The sequence below is a fragment of the Pongo abelii genome, chromosome 5 (genome assembly GCF_028885655.2).
Source record: "Pongo abelii isolate AG06213 chromosome 5, NHGRI_mPonAbe1-v2.0_pri, whole genome shotgun sequence".
Lineage (NCBI taxonomy): Eukaryota > Metazoa > Chordata > Mammalia > Primates > Hominidae > Pongo > Pongo abelii.
The window spans coordinates 36,301,856-36,322,537 of NC_071990.2; the positions used below are offsets into that span (position 1 = coordinate 36,301,856).

Below are 20,682 nucleotides of genomic sequence, written 5' to 3' on the forward strand. Positions count from 1 at the left end.
AAAGAAAGATGGGTATTTGGAGAGAAGAAAAGGAAACATTTTCAGACAAGAGAAAACACAAACCAAGAGAATAGATATGAAAAGGACTGTTCTGACAGGAGGAACATCTCAGGTAGGGTGAACCCAGTTGTGGTTCTCATTCTTGTGCTTCAGACTCACTTGTGGAACTTTTAAACATACCCCTGGAAATTAAGAATGAGATCTGGAGTGGGACTTAGGCAGTTGCATTTCTAAAAAGTCTACAAATGGTTCTTTAGGTAGCAGAGAGCTGTTGGAGTTTCTTGAGTTGTGAACTGTTGAGGAAAATTGTTTTAAAATTGGTCTTGCTGGAGTGTAAAGAATGGATTAGAGGAAACAAATGTATTGCTTTGTCAAAGTCTGGTAAATTTATTTATGTGTGCCTCTGTTCATTTTGACTCCTCGGCTAGATTTCTTAGTTCCTTGAGGTCATAAACAATCAGCTTTTAAAGCTTCAGTGAAGGAATATCTTTTTTTTTTTGGCTGGGTTGGGGGACAGGGTTTTGCTCTGTCACCCGGGCTGAAGTGCAGTTACGCAGTCAATGGCTCACTGCAGCCTTGAACTCCTGAGTTCAAGCGATCTTCCTACCTCAGCCACCCAAAGTAGCTGAGACTACAGGTGTGGGCCGCCATGCCCGCCTAATTTTTTTTTTTTTTTTAATAGACACGAGGTCTCACTACGTCATGAAGTTGCCCAGGCTGGTCTTGAACTCCTGAGCTCAAGCTGTCCTCCTGCCTCAGACTTCCAAAGTGCTAGGATTACAGGTGTGAGCCACCGCACCTAGCAAGAAACATCTTATAAAATCATTCTACTTTCATTTGGAACTTGCAGGCTCATGCCTATAATCCCAGCACTTTGGCAGGCTGAGGCAGGTGAATTACTTGAGCTCAGGAGCTCAGGATTTCTAAACCAGCCTGGGCAGCATGGTGAAACTTTGTCTCTGCCAAAAACATCAAAAAATTAGGCAGGTGTCATGGTGCGCCTCTGTAGTAGCAGCTACTCGGGAAGCTGAGGTGGGAGGTTTGTTGGGGCCTGGGAAGTCAAAGCTGCATTGAGCCGTGATCATACCACCACAGTCTAGCCTGGGCAACAGAGCAAGACCCTGTCTCAAAAAAAAAAACTAAAAATGAAAGTAAGTTTCATTAAAAAATACTATATATGTAATTAGAGTGGTGAAATTGTTTTGTGATTAAATAAACAGTTATGTTGACATTAAAACAAGATATTTGAGAGTTAGCGAAGATATTAAAGCTAATGTTTTAAATTTTGAGTTTTTAAAGTCAATCTTAAATCTCCTACTACTCTGAAGAATATATATATATAATTTTTAATTTTTCTATTTCACTAGGTTTGAAGAATATTTTTTGAGGTTCCTAAATCAAAACTTAAGTTCCAATTTTTGCATAAAGTTGCCTTTATTTTCGTGACGTTATTTCCAAAATGGCAGGACAGAGCATCCGCTTCAGAGCAACGGTGATATTTGCACATTTACTTGAATATGGAAGGAAGGAAAGCTAGGCCTCTGTAATAGAGTGTAATACGTGCAGAAAAATATTTCCAGTATGTCATTTATTAAAATTTGTTCCAGGTGCTACAGGTAAAGAGAAAGTTCCAAGTTAGTGGTCTCAATTATTTAGTTATTTAGAAGGCAAGTTTTGAAGACTATTATTAATTAATCTGATTCAGTTGGAAAAAAAAGCCTGAAATTGTATGATCCAGAGAAGAGGTGTCATGTTTTTGCAAATTATTTCTTCTTACTTTATAAATATTCTTTTTTCTTTTTCTTTCTTTTTTTTTTTTTGAGATGGAGTTTCGCTCTTGTTGCCCAGGCTGGAGTACAATGGCGCAATCTCAGCTCACCACAACCTCCACCTCCTGGGTTCAAGTGATTCTCCTGCGTCAGCCTCCCAAGTAGCTGAGATTATAGGCATGCACCACCACACCTGGCTAATTTTGTATTTTTGGTAGAGATGGGGTTTCTCCGTGTTGGTCATGCTGGTCGCGAATACCCAACCTCAGGTGATCTGCCCACCTCGGCCTCCCAAAGTTCTGGGATTACAGTCGTGAGGCACCATACCCGGCCCTCACTTTATAGATATTCTAATGAATTTAATGTGTTAATGAGACTTTGCTAATTCAGTGTAACTACAGATTTCAATATATTTAAATATTTCCATTAACTTCCAAAAATAAACCAAATTGTATTTATCTTCTTAGAAGTCATCTATGACCATTGAAAGAAATCGTAAAATCACTTATGATCCCCACAAATTACTCAAAGACTTGCTGAGTCTTCATATTCTGTTGACGAAAACACAAATTGTTTTTTGAGGAAAATCATGGTGCAGTCATTTGTACTTTAATACTCTGTGGACATGGGCACTTGTCCAGCACCTTACCTTTCTTAAGAGGTTGTCTCCCTTTCTCTACTCAGCTAATGTTAAATTTATTGATCTGCCATTAACCTTATAACAGAAAATCTACAAGGCAGGTGCCCATCATGGAATATAAACACAAGTTCACTATATCTCTATACCTATCAAAAGCTCAGTTGACAGCCGAACATGGTGGCTCTGGCTCATGCCTGTAACCCAAACACTTTGAGAGGCTGAGGTGGGAGGATCACCTGAGGCCAGGAGTTCGAGACCAGCCTGGGCAACAAGCAAGGCCCCATCTCTACAAAAGAAAATTTTAAAAATAATAAACAAAAAGCTCATTGATAGCTCCAGTCATCTTTGGAGGATTGTCTGAAGAATATGGAGCTTATCTGTTTTTCTAAATGTACTTAAGATTTCCTCTTGGATTAAGTCTGTCAGAGAGGCCAGGTATGGTGGCTCATGCCTGTAACCCCTGTACTTATTGGGAGTCCGAGGCAGGAGGATCACTTAGCCTAGGAGTTCAAGACCAGCCTAGGGAACATAGTGGGACTCCGTGTCTACAAAAATCAAAATAATTAGCCAGGCTTGGTGGCACGTGCCTGTAGTCCTGGCTACCCAGGAGGCTAAGGTTGGAGGATTGCTTGAGGCCAGGAGGTTGAGGCTGCAGTGAGCCGTGATTACATCACTCCACTCCAGCCTGGGTGACAGAGTGAGACCTTAAAGAAAAAAAAAAAAAATAGCAACACCGTAATATTTTGTACTCCTACCCTCTTTGCTAATAATGAACTGTATTTTGGCCTTATGACATCAGTCTATACTGATGGATGCTCTAAAAAGAAAACCGTCTGAAACGCACTATTATATTCTTTTAAAGATGTTGATTAGGACATTTTTACCACATTATATGTCTCCTTCTTGAACATACACAGAATGAACTTTTCCCTGGTTTATTACAGGAATAATTATGCCTCTCTTCAGCTCTCCTGAGTACCTGGTTGGTTTTTATTGTATGGCTTCTGTGATTCATGTCCTAACTGATTGTGTTCTCTTTGTTAATGGCTTTAGTGAGCTTCGAGCCAAATTTGAGGCCTACCTCTAATGGGTATTTAAAAAGGACCTCTGGCCAGGCGTGGTGGCTCACGCCTGTAATCCCAGCCCTTTGGGAGGCTGAGGTGGGTGGATCATGAGATCAGGAGATTGAGACCATCCTGGCTAACACGGTGAAACCCCGTCTCTACTAAAAATACAAAAAAACTAGCCAGGCGTGGTGGCGTGCACCTGTAGTCCCAGCTGCTGGGGAGGCTGAGGCAGGAGAATGGCATGAACCCGGGAGGCGGTGCTTGCAGTGAGCCGAGATCACGCCACTGCACGCCAGCCTGGGTGACAGAGCAAGACTCCGTCTCAAAAAAAAAAAGAAAGGACCTCATGATATATGCTAACCTCAACTGTACAGACTTTCTTATTTTCCCTTAATCACTTACCATTTTGTCAGGTTTTATATATATAATTCCAGTCTGCTTTAAATCCATTGTGAATAAAGGAAGGTATACATCAATAAATTTAGAAGTTAAACAGAATTATATTAGGATATATGAAGAATCTAGTAACTGAGATTTTCTATGTGTGTGTGACACAAGGGGAGGCAAGTATGAATGTGTAACAAAACATTGAAGTTTATTTAATGATTATCCTTGTGTGTTATATACTGGATTCACAGTCAGCAGTAGATGAGTGACAGTGACATCCTAATATTGTAATAACTGCTTCTAATTTTTGTATTTCAGTTATTTTTTACTATACCAATGATTTTATAGAATGTGAATTAATTTGATAATTTTGGAAAAGTTCCTGTAAATTCACAATTGGGGAAAAAACTTGTTAAACAGTGTGTCCTGAATTTTAGTTTGGAGAACCTGTTTATCATAAAGATAATTTCATTTTATAATGCTGTTCATGAAAACAAGGTTTTACTTGTAGCTCTACTTTTACAAGTGTGATTGAGAGGCGTATTTGAGCTTTGCCATGGACCAAGCTCCTTGCCAAACCCACTATAAAGGTTATTACATTTAATCCTAACATATCCTACAGATGAAATATAAACATAATTCTCATTTTATGAAAGAATTTAATTAACATCCTCAAGATTATATAGCTATTAAGTGGCAGAACTGGAATTAAAATCCAGATAGTCTAATTCCAAAGTCCCAGCTCTTATTTAATCACTCTGTTGGAGTATTATAAACATGTAATAATAAATTTTGATTGTTGGGGTCTATAGGGTGCTGATTAATTCTAGCCTGCCTTTTCCTGAATAGATTCAGGAGTCAAATAGAGATAAAAATATTTACTTTATTAGTAAAGCTGGCATACAGAGTGCCTTGGATGGGCAACTCAAGTGGGCTTCTTATTTCTTCCCTAGTTAATTGAACTTGCACACTTAATCAGTCAGATCAGCTAGAAAACTGCTGCTGTTCCTTGCTCCCCAGCAGGCTTACCAGTGGAGGAGAGAAGAAAGTGCTCAGCTTGCAGGTAGAAGGCAAGCTCTGAGGTGGGAAGTTGAAGAAGCTGGGTCCCACAGGGGCAATGGCCATTTTTCCAGTCTCACCAGAGCTAATTTAGAGAACTGGGTTTAGAGATGAGTACACATTTACTTGCTGCTTTTGAGAGGGAAGAAGTTACAAATTTATGGGTTTGTAGGAGCAACGGGAGTGGAAAAGAAGAGAACCACCACCCTCTTTTACATGAGATAAGGAAGGAGTCAGTGAGGGTGTTGTGACAGAGTAATTGCTTCTTAGAGGTCCCTAACAGGTTCCTGAGCAGGTGACTATTTAAACCAATACTTGAAGGATAAGGATTTAGCTATGGGGTGGGATGGGGGCGGAGGAGAAGAAAATCCTAGGAACCAGGAGCAGCCTGTCTGAATAGTTAAAAGAACTGAAAGGAGCTAGCAGAACATAGCAGCTGAGAGAGGGAAAGAGTAACACAGGAACAGGTGGAATAATCAGTGGTGACCACATCACCTGGGCCTTGTAGGCCATCATGAGAAATTTGCATTTTACTCTGTATGCCAAGGAGATTTCTTGAATGGTTTGAAGGAGGGGAGTGGTGTGATCTAATTTGTACTTTTATTGCTATTTTTTATTTTTCATTTTTGAGACAGAGTCTCACTGTATCTTCCAGGCTAGAGTGCAGTGGTGCCATCATGGCACACCACAACAAGGTTGAGCAGCCTCAACCTTCCTGGGCTCAAGCAATCCTCCTGCCTCAGCCTCCCAAGTAGCTGGGCATGGTGGCCCATGTGTGACTAATTTTTTTTTTTTTTTTTGAGATGGAGTTTTGCTCTTGTTGCCCAGGCTGGAGTGCAATGGCATGATCTCAGCTCACTGCAACCTCCACCTCCCTGGTTCAAGCAATTCTCCTGCCTCAGCCTCCCGAGTAGCTGGGATTACAGGCGCCTGCCACCACACCCAGCTAATTTTTTAATATGTATTTTTAGTAGAGACGAGGTTTCACCGTGTTGGCCAGTCTGGTCTCAAACTCCAAACCTCAGCCTCCCAAAGTGCTGGGATTACAGGCGTGAGCCACTGCGCCTGGCTGCCTGACTAATTTTTAATTTATTTATTATTATTTTTTTGAGACAGAGTCTCACTCTGTTGCTCAGGCTTGAGTGCAGTGATGCAGTCTCGGCTCAGTGCAACCTCCACCTCCTGGATTCAAGTGATCCTCCCACCTCAGACTCTCAAGTAGCTGGGGTTACAAGTGTGTGCCACCACACCCCACTAATTTTTATATTTTTTTAGTAGAGACGGGTTTCACCATGTTGGCCAGGCTGGTCTTGAACTCCTGACCTCAAGTGATCCACCCACGTTGGCCTCACAGAGTGCTGGGATTACAGACGTGAGTCACTGCACTCAACCAATTTTTTATTTTTTGCAGAGACAGGATCTTGCTATGTTGCTCAGGCTGATCTCAAACTTCTGGGCTCAAGCAGTCCTCCTGCCCTGGCCTCCCAAAGTGCTAGGATTACAGGCTTGAGCCATTGTGCCTGGCATAATTTGTATTTTTAAAAGACTATTGGATGCATTTGGAAAGCATATTAGAAGGAGGTAGGCCAGTGACATGGACTAATATGATATTGGTGAAATGAAGAGCAGTTGACTTTGAGATGTCTTTTGGAGGTGAAAACCATGAGACTTGCCAATAAATTTGAATGGGGACTGAGGAAAGGGAGAAATCAAGGATGACAATCAAATGTCTAGCTCGAGCAACTGGATGAACAGTCCATTTATTGAGATAACAGAGCCATGGAGAAGAATAGTTCTGGGTGTTTTGAACTTGCTACACTTCAGGTGCTTATGTGTCTTTCTTATGGAGACATCAGGGCTCAGAGAAGAGATTTCAGTGAGAGACATAAATTTGGGAGTTTTCAATATATAGATGGCATTTAATTTAAAGTCATGAGCATAGATGAGATTATCTAGAAAGAGAATGTGGGAGAGAGAAGAGGGCCCAGTACCAAGTCCTGAAGAACTCCAGCATACAGAGTTTGAATAGAAGAAGCACATGCAGTGGAAACAGAGATGGAGCTGCCAGAGGGGTGATAGAAAACCAATGGAAGTGTTGATATAGACTCCAGTATGGACAGTATTTAGAGAAAGTGGTGACTATGTCAATTACTAATCTTAGAAAAGTGGATTTGATAGCAGAGGTCATTAATGACCTTGAGAAGAGCAGTTTCAGTGGAATGGATTGAGGAAAGAATGGAATTGAAATGCGTCAGTTGTGTAGATGTGTGCTTCTCACACCTTGAGAGGTATATTAATCATCTGGAAATCTTGTCAAAATGTAAATTCTATTTTAGGGCCCAAGATCTCCTTTCCTTTCCTTTTCCTTTCTTTTCTTTTTTCCTTTCCTGTTGTCTGCAGAGATCCTGCGTTTTCTAATGAGCTCCCAGATAACGACAATGCTGCCAGTCCATGGAGCACACTTTGAGTAGCAAAGGTATAAATTAGTGGTTCTCAAACTGTAATATGTATTAGAATAACATGAAGGGCGTGATAAAATACAGATTATTAGACCCACTTCAAAGTTTCTTATTCCATTAACTCTGGGATGGTACCTGAGAATTTTCATTTCTTATAAATTCCCAGGTGAAACTGATGCTGCTGATCTGGGAACCTCTGGTGTAGGTGATTTTTTTGGAGAATTTTAACTGTGATGGAGAACTGTCAAGGGAAGTCTTTTGTTTGTTGGTTGAAGGTGGTGAACAAGTAGAGCAAATTTATGCTGATGAGAATGGTCCAGTAGATAGGGAGACACTGATGATGCAGGAGAGAAGAGGAATGAAGAAGTGAAATCCTTGAGAAGATGAGGGGGGTGGCTCCAAAGCATGTATTGTGGTCTTGAGTTTTGATAAGAAGGGGCATATTCTTAGTTATAGCAAGAGGGAAGGTGGAGACGATGGGTTTATAGATTTGGGGCTAAGCAAATGGAGCTCCCCTCTTGATGGTTTCTGCTTTCTCAGTGAAGGCAAGGCACCCTCTCCTTGAGGGAAGACGGTGAGTTGGAGATTTGAGAGAGAACATGTCAAACATGTCAAACAATCATTTTCGAGTAGGAAAATGAACTTACTAGAAGAAAATGGCTTTATTGAGAGCCTCTTTGAGATTAAGGTCAGAAACTGAGAATGAAAATCTGATTCTGCAGTCTTTCTTGTTCAACCTCAGTTAGTTCCTTGGATTCAGTCATGGAGAATTAAGTGGTTGAGATTACCCAAGGTTAGACTTTATCCAGGTGAGTACATCAGAGAGACAGAGAGAGAGAGAGAGAGAGAGAGAGAGAGAGGGAGAGAAGTGCAAGGGAGTGATTATAATCATGGAACAGGAAGGGAGATGAAGACAGAAGAGGGCTGAAGGATAGAAACAATTAATGACGATGAGGTTAACAGATTGTTGTAGTCAGGCTACAAGTAAACTAGAGGTAACTAGGTTTGTGATGAAAAGCAAATGCTGCTGGCATTCAAAATTGTGTAGGTGGGGCAGTTTTTGGTAGGAATAAAGGTCCTAGAGTGTGACCATGAAGATGGCTGGGTGTGGTGGAGTTTCCTAGAGAGGTCAGGAAACAGGATGTTGGGTGTGCCGTTCACCTGGATGTTGAAGTTGCCAAGAATGATGACAGAAGTTGGGAGTGTAGAGAGATCTTCTGGATAGAAACTAACTTTTCAATGAATGATGGAAAATTTCAGGTCAGTGGATACCAGCAGCAGAGAGGGATAGTTTATCAGGGTTGTGAGCAGGAGGTATTTTATAAAACAAACGGAAAGTAATGGTCCTGAAGTGGTAATGGGTGCCAAGGAAGACTCCTACCGACCTGCTAGCCAGGAGGTATCTGGGCTATTAGAGAATGCTTTCTAATGGCAGGGCTATAAGAGAAGCAGTGTCTTCTAGAAATGGCCTAGTTTCAGAGATGGAGGGGAGATTCAGAAAAGAGGTTGAAGATTTATAGGAGTTTATCACAAATTGGGATTTGAAGATTGAGGGTATGGCATAAAAGTTTGGGAGTGAAAGGAAGGGAACTGGAGTAGGTACAGAGTTGTAAAAGCAAGTTTGGCAGGCAGAGAGTTTGGTGATAATAGATGACCAGAAAGTCTTGGATACATATTAGAGACCGAGACAAACTGGAGGATGAGGCATAATGGAACTGGCCCAGACAATTTCTGTTATTACAGTTTTTTTTTTTTTTTGAGACAGAGTTTCAATTTTGTTGCCAGGCTGGAGTGCAATGGTGCAATCTCAGCTCACTGCAGCCTCCGCCTCCTGGGATCAAGCGATTATCTTGCCTCAGCCTCCCGAGTAGCTGGGATTACAGGCACCCGCCACTGCTCCTGACTAATTTTGTATTTTTAGTACAGACGGGCTTTCACCATCTTGGTCAGACTGGTCTCTAGCTCCTGACCTCGTGATCCTCCCGCCTCGGCCTCCCAAGGTGCTAGATTACAGGCGTGAGCCACCATGCCCGGCGATGATTTCTAAAAATAATTAAAATACACATCGCATTTTTGCTATAGATGTCCTCCATGATCTAGCTGCTGCCTGCATCTCTTACGTCATCCCTTCCTACTCTCCCCTTGCTCCCTGTGCTCCACCCACGCAGCCCTTCTGTCTTTCTGTCACTCACTCCAGCATCCCATACTTTTCCTACCTCTATTTCTTTTTTCATTTGTTTGCACTTGCTCTTCTGAGAGATAGCAGAGTCAAGTGGTCAGTAGCATAAGCTCTGGATCCAGACTCCCTGCTCTGCCACTTTTAAGCTTTGTGACCATGGTCAAGTTACCTAACCTCTCTGTGCTTCAGTTTCTTATTTGTAAGTGGGAGAATGATAATAATATTTATTTCATAGGGGATTCGGGGAAATACAAAAGCTGAATTGAGACAAATAAATGTAAAGGGCTTAGAACAATTTCTTGTATGTGTGGGTAAAGACTCAATAAACATTAATATTATTATTATTTCTTCTGCTTGAAGCTCTTTTTCTTATATATTTATGTAGGGAATTTAATCATTACATTGTTTCCTTCTCAGCTCAGATGTGATTCCTCAGCCATCCTAGCTAAAGTGGTATAACTCCACTGGCTTTCTGTCACTCTATCCCATTACCATTTTATTTAGTCATAGTATTTTCATCACTACTTGAAATTATTTTATTATTCTGTTCTGCTTTTCACCCATTCCCTGAAGGTGCCAAGTACTTTGTAGGTGCTCAAGAAATATTTGTGGCAATTTATTGTCCTGAAAACACGGTTTCCTGGGCCTCGACTCTGATAAGGCAGCATATGTGGCAAGGTGACGACAGTGAGGCCTAGGCAGGGAAGACAGAATTCAACTGTTTATTAATCTGTTGGCTCATCTAGATCAGGCAGCTGCCAGTTTTTGTAAATTTTATTAGAACACAGCCACACCCGTTTTAAAACTTACTTTCTGGCTGCTTTCCTGCTACAACCACAGAGTTGAGTAGTTGTGACAGAGGTCTTAGGGCTTGCAAAGTTGAAAATATTACTGTCTGGCCCTTCATTGAAAAAAATTTGCTGACTCCTGATTTAGATACATAGAAAAGACAAGGAGAAAACACCAAAAATAATAACAGAAGCTTTATTTGGATAATGGGATAATAGGTCATTTTGCTTTTTATCTTTATGCTTTTTTTTTTTTGTATTTCGTTATGGACCCTTTAATTTGGAAATAGCCTTATAAATACCCCAAAATAGTACTTAGAACACCTTTTTAATGGTGGGTTTTTTCCCTTTTTTCTCCTTAGTGCTGCTTTTGACACAAAAACGGGGTTACGTGTGGCAGTGAAGAAGCTCTCCAGACCATTTCAGTCCATCATTCATGCCAAAAGAACCTACAGAGAACTGCGGTTACTTAAACATATGAAACATGAAAATGTAAGTTATTCATTCAAGGAAGAATACATTTTGATCTTGAATAGACTGGGGGAAAATGTTTTAATTACTGCAGATGGAAATACGTTGGAGTGCATCAAACATTGGTCCCTGCTTCTTGTCCTGGGGTGTTAGTGGCCACTTGGTTATGTCAGGTCAAAGACTTGGAATGAAAGTGATGCATCTTCCTGGAGTTTTAGTTTTACTCAAAGATTTTTAGAGGAGAAAGAACTCTTTAAAATTTTAAAATGAAAGGATATGTTATGAAATACAACACAAAATTCACAAGAATTTTTAAGAGAAAATATTAAAAAGAAGTTATGTATTCTTTGTCTGGTTTTCCTAAGGCTGTATTATGAGAATATGGGAGTCTGTGGCTATTAAAAGACAAAATAGCCACAGACTCCCATATTCTCATAATATAGTCTTAATATTTTTAAGTGGAAAAATCTGAGAAAGAGTGCCTTAGGCTCACTGAAAGTCCTATCAAAGATGGCTATTATTTTATATATTTGTTAATAATTTTTCTTTTTTTCCAGATTCATGTATTTTAATAAATATGTCAGAGGCATTGTTTAAGTTAAATATAACTTTTTCTTTTTTACCAATTTGTTAATTCAGTTGCCATTCTGCAAAGATGCTTACAAATTCTAATACGGTAAATAAGTGGATATAATTGGAATATTAACTGAAAGTGAAAAGACAGTTGACTGAAGACACTTATTTTACTGAATTTCAAAATCAAGTTATGAATTTCTGTGACTGCTATATGAAGGGTACTGTGAAGTTTGTAGCATTGTGGAAACAATGGCCATAGAGATTTCAAAGTCCTCTGGCTGTACTGCTTGATACCGTGTGGAAGAAAATTCAAAATCTGTGAATTTATTATTTGACTATTTAGACTGTTTTAGTAATTTAACTTCTTCATAGCGAGAAAAAAGTCACAGATAAGTGACTCTTCATTAGCATACACTTGTTTCATTAGTGCAAGTTTCTTCTAAATTGAGAACATTAAGACTTAAATTTGTAATTGGATTATGGATGCCATTATAATCACAGCTGCTGCTTTTTATTTTCACATTTTATTTTGATTGTATGCTATTGAGGAAATCCTATTTCTACAGACAACTTCTATTCCTGAGTATAATTTCACTTAAGTAGCTATGTGCAAACCAGAGTTTTACGAATGTTCAGTGTGGGGCTGCAGCCTTCCTAATCAGTGACATGTTTACAAGAAGTTGAGATATGCGGAAAAAGCTGGCAGCAGAAACTTTATTCCTAGCTCTGCATAAAATCACGGTGGCCTGGCAGCTTTAAGGGATGTGTTTGCGTTTGATTTTTAACACACTTAAGTGTGTATGCTGTTTTTCATTACACATTATTATATGTGACAGAGACAGTGTCACAGCTTTGCAAGTATAAAGGATATTTTGAAAGTGAAATGCAAGCCAAACATTTATGGAACCCCAGAGCACCTTTGGGAGCCCCTAGGATTCTGTTGATGTGGCTATGCTAATTTAAGAACATCTGGTTTAGGAGATTATCAGTGCTACACTGATTGTTTTGCTTTTTCTCATAAATATGTTAAACCAATGTTTAGGGATCGTGGTATTTGAAAAATAGGATTTTAATTTCCATACATTGTTTTATAAGTGGCTTGCTTACTAGCAGTCTTTTTTTTAATATAAAGATATTTAAGTTCTAACAGTAGATGGTCACCTAGATATCAGTGATTTGTTATTTAAACAAAATAAGGCACATGGCTGAATGTCTCATAGTTCTCTATTCCATTGGCGAATGTTTGAAGCCAAAAGACTGGACTCAATGTAGAAAATTTCCTGCATTTTAGCCTATTTTAAAAAACATTTGTTAGGTGCTTATAATGTCAAAGTAGTTTTACCCAATAAAGAACCAAAACTTCCAGTAAGTTTAATTGAGGGTTTTCAGAGAAATTCGTCCGTTTACCCTCCTCTTCTTTTTTAAAAAATTACTGTTTTGGGTCACCATCCAATTTTTATAGCAGCCAAACTTCCACAGGCAGCAGCAACAGGCGCTTAAAACTTGTGAACATTTTAAGTGTTGGTAACAAATATAATTTTCAGGTGCCAGAGGGCACGTGATCTTTTACACAGAAATGCCTCTGACCCACTATCGGTAGTTCATCTTGAATTGTCTCTTCTGTTAGTGATCATGAATAATAGATAAACATTTATTAGGTGAGTGACTGAAGCTAGGGGATGTCCTCTGTGACTGTGAGAGTTTCTCTCTGAACAAAGTTAGTTGGACCATTCCTGATTAAACTTCTGACCTTGATCTCATTAACACCTGCTCTAAGGAAAGATTAAAGGGAGGCAGCCTGCCAGCTGCATCCTTTGCTGTCTGGGCAGACACTACAGAGATGGCCCATATATGGGCCTAGAGATCTGTACATTTTAGAATTTAAAAATGATCAAGGAAATCCTTTTGTAAATTTTATTTGGGAGCCTTAGATTTAACCTTACCATTGTAGACCAAGAGATTGTTTTGGTGTGCTTTTGTTAAATATGCTAAATATTGTCTTTGGATACTGAGTTAAAGTATTTTTTTTGGATGTGTGCTAATTTAATAAAAATATGACATATTTTCCAGGCTTTGGACCATGATGGGATAATCATTAGAGATATTTGCTGCTTATTTGTATTATGAATGTCTTTTCTAAAAATTTGATTCCTGGGTTACTTTGAGGTGACTGAAGTCATGTAACAGCAGAAGGAGTTAAGGAAATAGACTAAAATATGACTTGATTTAGAAGGGAATTTCCATTTAAGAAATGAGAAATGGCTGGGCGCAGTGGCTCATGCCTGTAATCCTAGCACTTTGGGAGGCCAAGGTGGGTGGATTGCTTGAACCCAGAAGTTTGAGACCAGCCTGGACAACATGGCAAAAACCAATCTCTATTGTTATATTAAAAAAAAAAAGAAATGAGAAATGAATAGATTCCTAAAATATTTTCCAGATCTATTTTAATGCTGAGAAGCTTTTGATTTACAGTATTTTCCTTATGATTAATATTTCATAAATATGACTAATGGAGTGAGGGATATTTTGTAAAAACCCATCAAAAATTTAAGTACTTTGATTTAACATGGGTAGTTTTAATCTCAAAATTGTTATTTTTGGTGTGCTTATGTTAAACACATTAAATATTGTAAATATTACCCTTTTTAGGAAATTAAAATTTGGTAGGGTATTTACTAGTTGGCTTTTCTCTATTTTTTTTTCAGGTTACTTCATTTTTCTTCTTGCAGTCATGCTTTTTAATCGTTTGAATAGTTGAGCTTTATGTCTCATATTCTGTTAATGGAAGTAGCTGCTTCAGATAGTTTGCTTAGGTATATTGTATTTTGTAATTCTCTATTCAGCTGTGTGGGCTGTGGTCACCACTTATTTTGATGATCCACAGTGGGTCAGTCCTTTGTACTAGGCACCTTCAGATACATTGTCTGCTCAGTCTTGCTGTCAGAACTGTGAAAATAAGCAATGATGTCCTCATGTTTTTCATATGAGGAAAATGGGACTCAGAGAAGATACCAAATGTATTTGCCAATTATTATTTACATAACAGCCATTCATTGAACTCCTGCTGAATGCCAGCCTCCATTCCAAGTGCCAAGGTTATTGGAATGAAGAAATTATAAGCTCTTGGACCCAAGAAATCACAAACTGATACTGGGGTTCAAACTTATAGCTGCTTGGTTCCAAAATGTCTGTTGTGTTTTCAGTTTGAAATTGGAGTTTTTATTTGAAAATAGTTTTGACTCTTGTCTTTGAGGTAACTCTTGCATGTGTAAATCAGATCTCTAGTGATTTAGTTTTATTTCCATAGGAGGATGATTTTCACAATCACAATGGAAACAGTGTAAAACAATAAATAGTTTTAAACTTTTCTATTATATTGAGGAGATGGGCATCTCAGATGACAAGAATCATTGATTAGAAAATATTGGAACAGGTGAATAAAGTTAGCTTCTAGACCTCAGTTACTTAAGTAGAAGTGGGTATAAGGGAGAGTGATTAAAAGACCAGAGGTCTTAAGCCAGGAGTATACCAAACTCAAGGGAAACGATTATGGTTTAGATGGAGAAGGTAAAAGGAAATGGATTGGACTTAAATTTAAAGCACTATTATGAATGAGGTCACAGGTACTCTATTGGGAGGCATGTAAGTTGGCCTTACCTCTATGGAGGACAGTTTGACAATATTAAGATCCTTAAATATATTGGTGTCCTTTGATTCTGTAATTCTGTTTCTTGAAATTTGTTTCCTGGAAGAAAATATGAGATGTGCAAAATACATATATTTTTCTTGCAGTATTCCTTAAATGTCTAGAGATAGGAAATTGGTTAAGTTATGGTATACACAAATGATAGATATGCTGTATACAAATATTTAAATATTAAGTAAAAAGGCAGGATATAAAACCATGCATGGTGTAACCCCAATTTAATTTATGTACATCAGAAAATCAAAGGAAATATATCTCAAAATGTTAATGATAGTTATAATGGGTGGTACAATTATGGGTAATTTTGGTTTTCTTATATACTGTTGTCTGGGTAAGATCTGAAAGTGACTCTAGTTCCTTTGGAACAATTTTCAAGGACTTGAAACCTATTCTTGAATTCCAAGTATGTGTCCCACCACCTCCTTTTCAGGTTCAGACTGTAAAATTAAAGTTGCTTTTAAAAAGTGATATTTGGAGTCGGTTGGGGTGGTGCATGCCTGTAATCCCAGCTACTCGGAAGGCTGAGGCAGGAGAATCGCTTATACCCGGGAGGCAGAGGTTACAGTGAGCTGAGATTGTGCCATGCACTCCAGCCTGGGCAACAGGAGCGAAACTCTGTCTCAAAGAAAAAAAAAAAAAAGTCTGCTATTTGGATGAGTGGAGTAACATCCTAATTAGAAGATATTTTTCATGATAATGTTTTGAGTGTTAACATATCTTACTTCTAGAGCTTTGTGTTTAAGTTGGCAGTTTAGAACAGTGTGCTAGTGAGGCCACAGTCTTGCTTCATAACCAGATACTCTAAAATATGGCTGGGTGTATTACAAATGAATTATATATTTCTTATTTGCTTTGTCAATGCCTAACTTTGTAGAAATGAACAGCCTGGGTTTTAAGGAAAATAGATGGGAGGTAGGGGTTGGAGGGTGCTGTATGTGGATAAATCAGTATAAATTAATGATCAGAAAAACTGCTCAAAGACCATGGGTTATTGAGTATTAAGTAGCTCTTTGCTTTATTCCTGTGTAAAGATAGACTTTTTTTTTTCATTTTTAAATTGTCTGATTTAAATACCCTATACATTAAGACTTTGTGAGAATAATACCAAGAATATACTGAGAATATTTTGAGACTTTAAAAATGTCAGTTTTGAAGGATATACAGTTAAGATGGAAATTTTTCGTGGAATACATTTTGAAAAAACACAATATTATGGTAACAACCATGGACGTGTGACCTTTTTCCCCCTGTTGGATTAATTCATTAGACCATTAGTACATATGTAAGGCAAGGACCCTAAATCTTTTTGCCTTCTGATAAACTACTGACTACATATGATTAAATTCTAAAGAGATGAAGATTTTTAATGGTAAAGTGGGTTAATATGAGAATTGATGTTAACAAGTAGAAAACAAAAGCATAATTTGGGTAGAAAATTAGTTGGAGTTATTAAGTATATGATGTGATGTTATGGAACTGAGGTAGCTGGTTTTGAATTAGTTCCTATTAAAATGATTGAGACCTGGCTGGCTGTGGTGGCTCACTGCTGTAATGCCAGCACTTTGGGATGCTGAAGTGGGAGGATTGCTTGAGGCCAGAAGTTCAAGACCAGCCTGGGCAATCTAGTGAGACACATCTGTACAAAAAAAGAAAAATTAGCTAGTCATGGTGGTGGCACATGCTTATAGTCCCAGCTACTTGGGAGGCTGAGACAGGATTGCTTGAGCTGCAGTGAACTGTGATGGTGTCACTGTACTCTCTAGCTTTAGTGTCAAGAGTGAAATCCTGATTCTTTTTTTTTTTTTTTTTTTTTTTTTTTGAGACAGAGTCTAGCTCTGCATCTGCACTCTCCCAGGCTGGAGTGCAGTGGCGCAGTCTCGGCTCACTGCAACCTCCACCTCTCAGGTTCAAGCAGTTCTGCCTCAGCCTCCCGAGTAGCTGGGATTACAGGCGCCTGCCACCACGCCTGGCTAATGTTTGTATTTTTAGTAGAGACAGGGTTTTACCATGTTGGCCAGGCTGGTCTCGAACTCCTGACTTCAGGTGATCCACGCGCCTTGGCCTCCCAAAGTGTTGGGATTACAGGTGTGAGCCACTGCTGCCGGCCTAGACCCTGACTCTTTAAAAAAAAAGATTAAGACCTGATGGGTACTATACTCAGTTTAATATTTATTTACTTTTTAATTTTTATGTTTTCTTACAGGTGATTGGTCTGTTGGATGTTTTTACACCTGCAAGGTCTCTGGAGGAATTCAGTGATGTGTGAGTAAATTTTTTGCATTTGCCTTCCTGGTCTACAGAATGAAGACTAGTAGCCCATTTCTATTCCCGAACCATTTAGCAACATATAGACTTCAAAAAATTCTTTATTCCTATCATGCACCTCTTTTTGGGTGTAGGGATGGATACCAGAAGATGTATGTTATGGGTGATGCATGTTAGTATTTGCATCATTTCAGGCACATTGTACCCCATTGAAGAGTCAGTCTTGAATTCTTACAAAAATTCCATGGAGAAAGGAGTGGAGAGAGTTTTGACTATGGATTTTCTTTTCAAAGTGTTTATCCCAGGTTTGGTTTTTTTTGTTGTTGTTGTTGTTTTTGTTTTAAAAGACACGGGGTCTTGTGATATTGCCCAGGCTGGACTCAAGCTCCTGGGCTGTAGTGGTCCTCCCACCTCAGCCTCCTGAGGAGCTGGAACTACAGGCACATGCTACCATGCCTGGCCGATCCCAACTTTTAAAGGTGCTCTTCAAGAAGTGTAATGGATCCCCAGCCATATAGACTCCCTCCTCTTTTATCGTCCATGCATGTGGGAGATGATACTAGAACTACATGCTGATCCTTGAAGTATCAGATTTCTACATTGGGATAAGGGGCAGACTCTCTACCTGTTGAGAAAGGCTTCTTCTCCCAGCTTTGTAACCACCTCTATTGTTTTAGCCTGGGATCCCCCTAGAAAGCAGAGCCTGGGATTCTCAGGAACCAGTAGTGGGGGGCTAGAGAAAATGAAACAGGGAAGGAGAGAAAGCTTCTATGAGTATATGTTGAGTTGGTCACCACTATGGACAACTGGGCTGAAAACTGCCAAGATCTAAGAAACTGTACGTAATGCACCTCAGATGGGGATCATTAATACACTGGCTCCTGACCCCATTGGCAAGGGTTGCCACATATGTCATTTGTGCCTTCACATGCCCAGGTTGCACATTGGTGGGCATAAGACAGATTCCAGCAAGTGTTCCCATGTATGTGTGAGCTCTCTACTGTAGTAGCTTTTCTAGTATCTGAGTTGACACAGCTCTCCCTGCCCCCAGTTCACAGATACACTATACCATGAAAGAGAAAAAAAACCTTAAACACAGTTATACTTTTGGTCACATTGAAATTTTGGCATTCCTAAATGGAAAGGGTTACTATTATGAAAGCCAAAACAACTGAAGATCATGACTTCTCTTCCTTAACCACCATTCCCCCATTGACCCTAGGGCTGAACCTAACCAGTTTCTCCTCACCCTTATCCTGGTTTCAGTTTCTCCCATTCTTGTCCTGGGCTGATCGCAAACACCATTTACTCCTTTCCCACAGAACACAGAGGGGATATGTTTGAACTTCTATGTTCTGTCTAAGGAAAGGGAGAAAGAAATAAAGAAGATGAAATGGAAAGGGAAGGAGGAAAGGTGGCAAAAACATTTCTCCACCATTTGAATTTAGTTGGAACAGTGTATGGCTGAGAGTAGAAGTTAGGAGAGGAGAATTTGGTCCACCTACAAGATCTCCTTGGCTACATTAACCTTGATCCTGCTAATGAAAGTTTAAGAAACAAAGGAAAAAAATAGCCAATAACTAAGAAAAATTGTTCTTCTCGCAGCCCTGCTTGATACAACAATATGGAGGTTTCCAGGGATTACTGGATGTTACCCAAGGGCATGTATATTACAGTTTGTTGAGCCCTACTGTATGCTATAGTTGGAAAAGGGAATGTTGCAGAATGATGGTTTTTAAAAATAGTTCTCCTAAATGTGGAAGAAATGCTGAAGTAATGTGTTTGTGAATTACTTTGGAAAACATTTGAGTTAGATCTGAGCTGTATCCCAGAATTTTAGGTATACTAAGAATGGATTTATATAACAAAGGGGAAATGATTTGCTGACTTGTGCAAAGTGCAAGATGCTGTATTTTGGCCTAATTGGGCATTCTGGAACCGGATTAAGAACCTATTTTTCCTATGTGAAAAGACCTTAATTAAGGCCAGTGTCTATTTAGAAGGTTAAGTGTTACTGATAGTAGTGCCTTTGTTTGGCTCCTTCATCCATGTAAGGACCCAGCAACTACAAATCTACCTTTGAACTAAGGTTTCATTCATTCATTCAACCATTCATTCATTCATTTATTCAACAAATACTATGGCTGTTGAGCAGAAATCTGTTCTTTCTGTTTAACTCTAGCTGGATTCTGTTTTTTATAAACAATAACTGAGTTTACCTCTTGGAAGCAAATCTCATTACTACTTGTTGACTACTTACTGAATGCAGAACACTGAGCAGAGTGTTGGCATAGGCTCAGAATAATCAGAAATAGTCGCCCTTCCTTTTGGTGAAAGTGTCTGGTTGGGGGAAACAAATTCAAAGCACTTTTGTATCCAAGCTACCATTTGGCCATATGACCTTGGACAAGTCACTTTACCACTGTAGGCCCAGTCATTTCCCTGTAAAATGATGAGAATTGAGGTCATTGACTTCTGAAGTGTTTTAAATTACAGAAAGTCTCTGAAAATAGAATGAACTTGTTTGCCCTTAGAAAAATATTCCATTGTTTACTCTTTATTGTGATGTTCATATCACTGAAAAAATCACTGTAGTTCATGACTATAGTTATTTCAGTGTTTTCTTTTTTTTTTTTTTTTTTTTTTTTTTTGAGACAGGGTCTTGCCCTGTTGTCACCCAGGTTGGAGTGCAGTGGCAAGATCTCGGCTCACTGCTACCTCTGCCTCCCAGCTCATGCAACCCTCCCACCTCAGTCCCCCAAGTAGCTGGGACTGCAGGAATGGGCCACCACGTCCAGCTAATTTTTGTATTTTTGGTAGAGACGGGGTTTTGCCATGTTGCCTAGGCTGGTCTCAAACTCCTGAGCTCAGGTGGTCGCCCTCCTAGGCCACTCAAAGTGCTGGGATTACAGACATGAGCCGCCACGCCCAGCCATTTCAGTGTTTTCTAAAGTTATTTTGGGATATGCATAAGAAACTAAACATCTTCACCTACAATTGCAGGGTTTGCAAATTTAAATACCTTCAGGGTCACACAAAGAACATAAATGAGGTTAAGTGTTACACAATTGGGAGTGGTGGGGTCTGTGGCAAAATACATCTGCACCTCCTAAGAGTATTCAAATTCACATTGAAACAAAACAAGTAAACAAACGAAAACCTACACTTCTGGCCAAACCAGACATAATTTAGGCTAGAGGGGTTCTACAAGCTACCTGTTTAGAACAGGCTATAATTTGAACACAAATTTTTAAATGCTAATTAGCAAAATCTCTAATTACTTTCAGATTTACAGTTGTTTTTTTTCTTTTTCTTT

The 20,682-nt window shown here is 39.2% G+C and overlaps 1 protein-coding gene across 4 annotated transcripts in view; it reads left to right on the plus strand.

The window, feature by feature from the left end:
• The window catches only part of MAPK14 (mitogen-activated protein kinase 14), an 83,940-nt gene that overhangs the window by 14,577 nt on the left and 48,681 nt on the right, over nt 1–20,682 (plus strand). For all 4 annotated transcript variants that reach the window (XM_002816802.5, XM_002816801.5, XM_009241792.4 and 1 more), the window contains exons 2-3: nt 10,711–10,840; nt 17,305–17,363. In XM_002816802.5, coding sequence (XP_002816848.1) covers nt 10,711–10,840; nt 17,305–17,363 — 189 coding nt within the window. The remainder of the gene's footprint in view (nt 1–10,710; nt 10,841–17,304; nt 17,364–20,682) is intronic.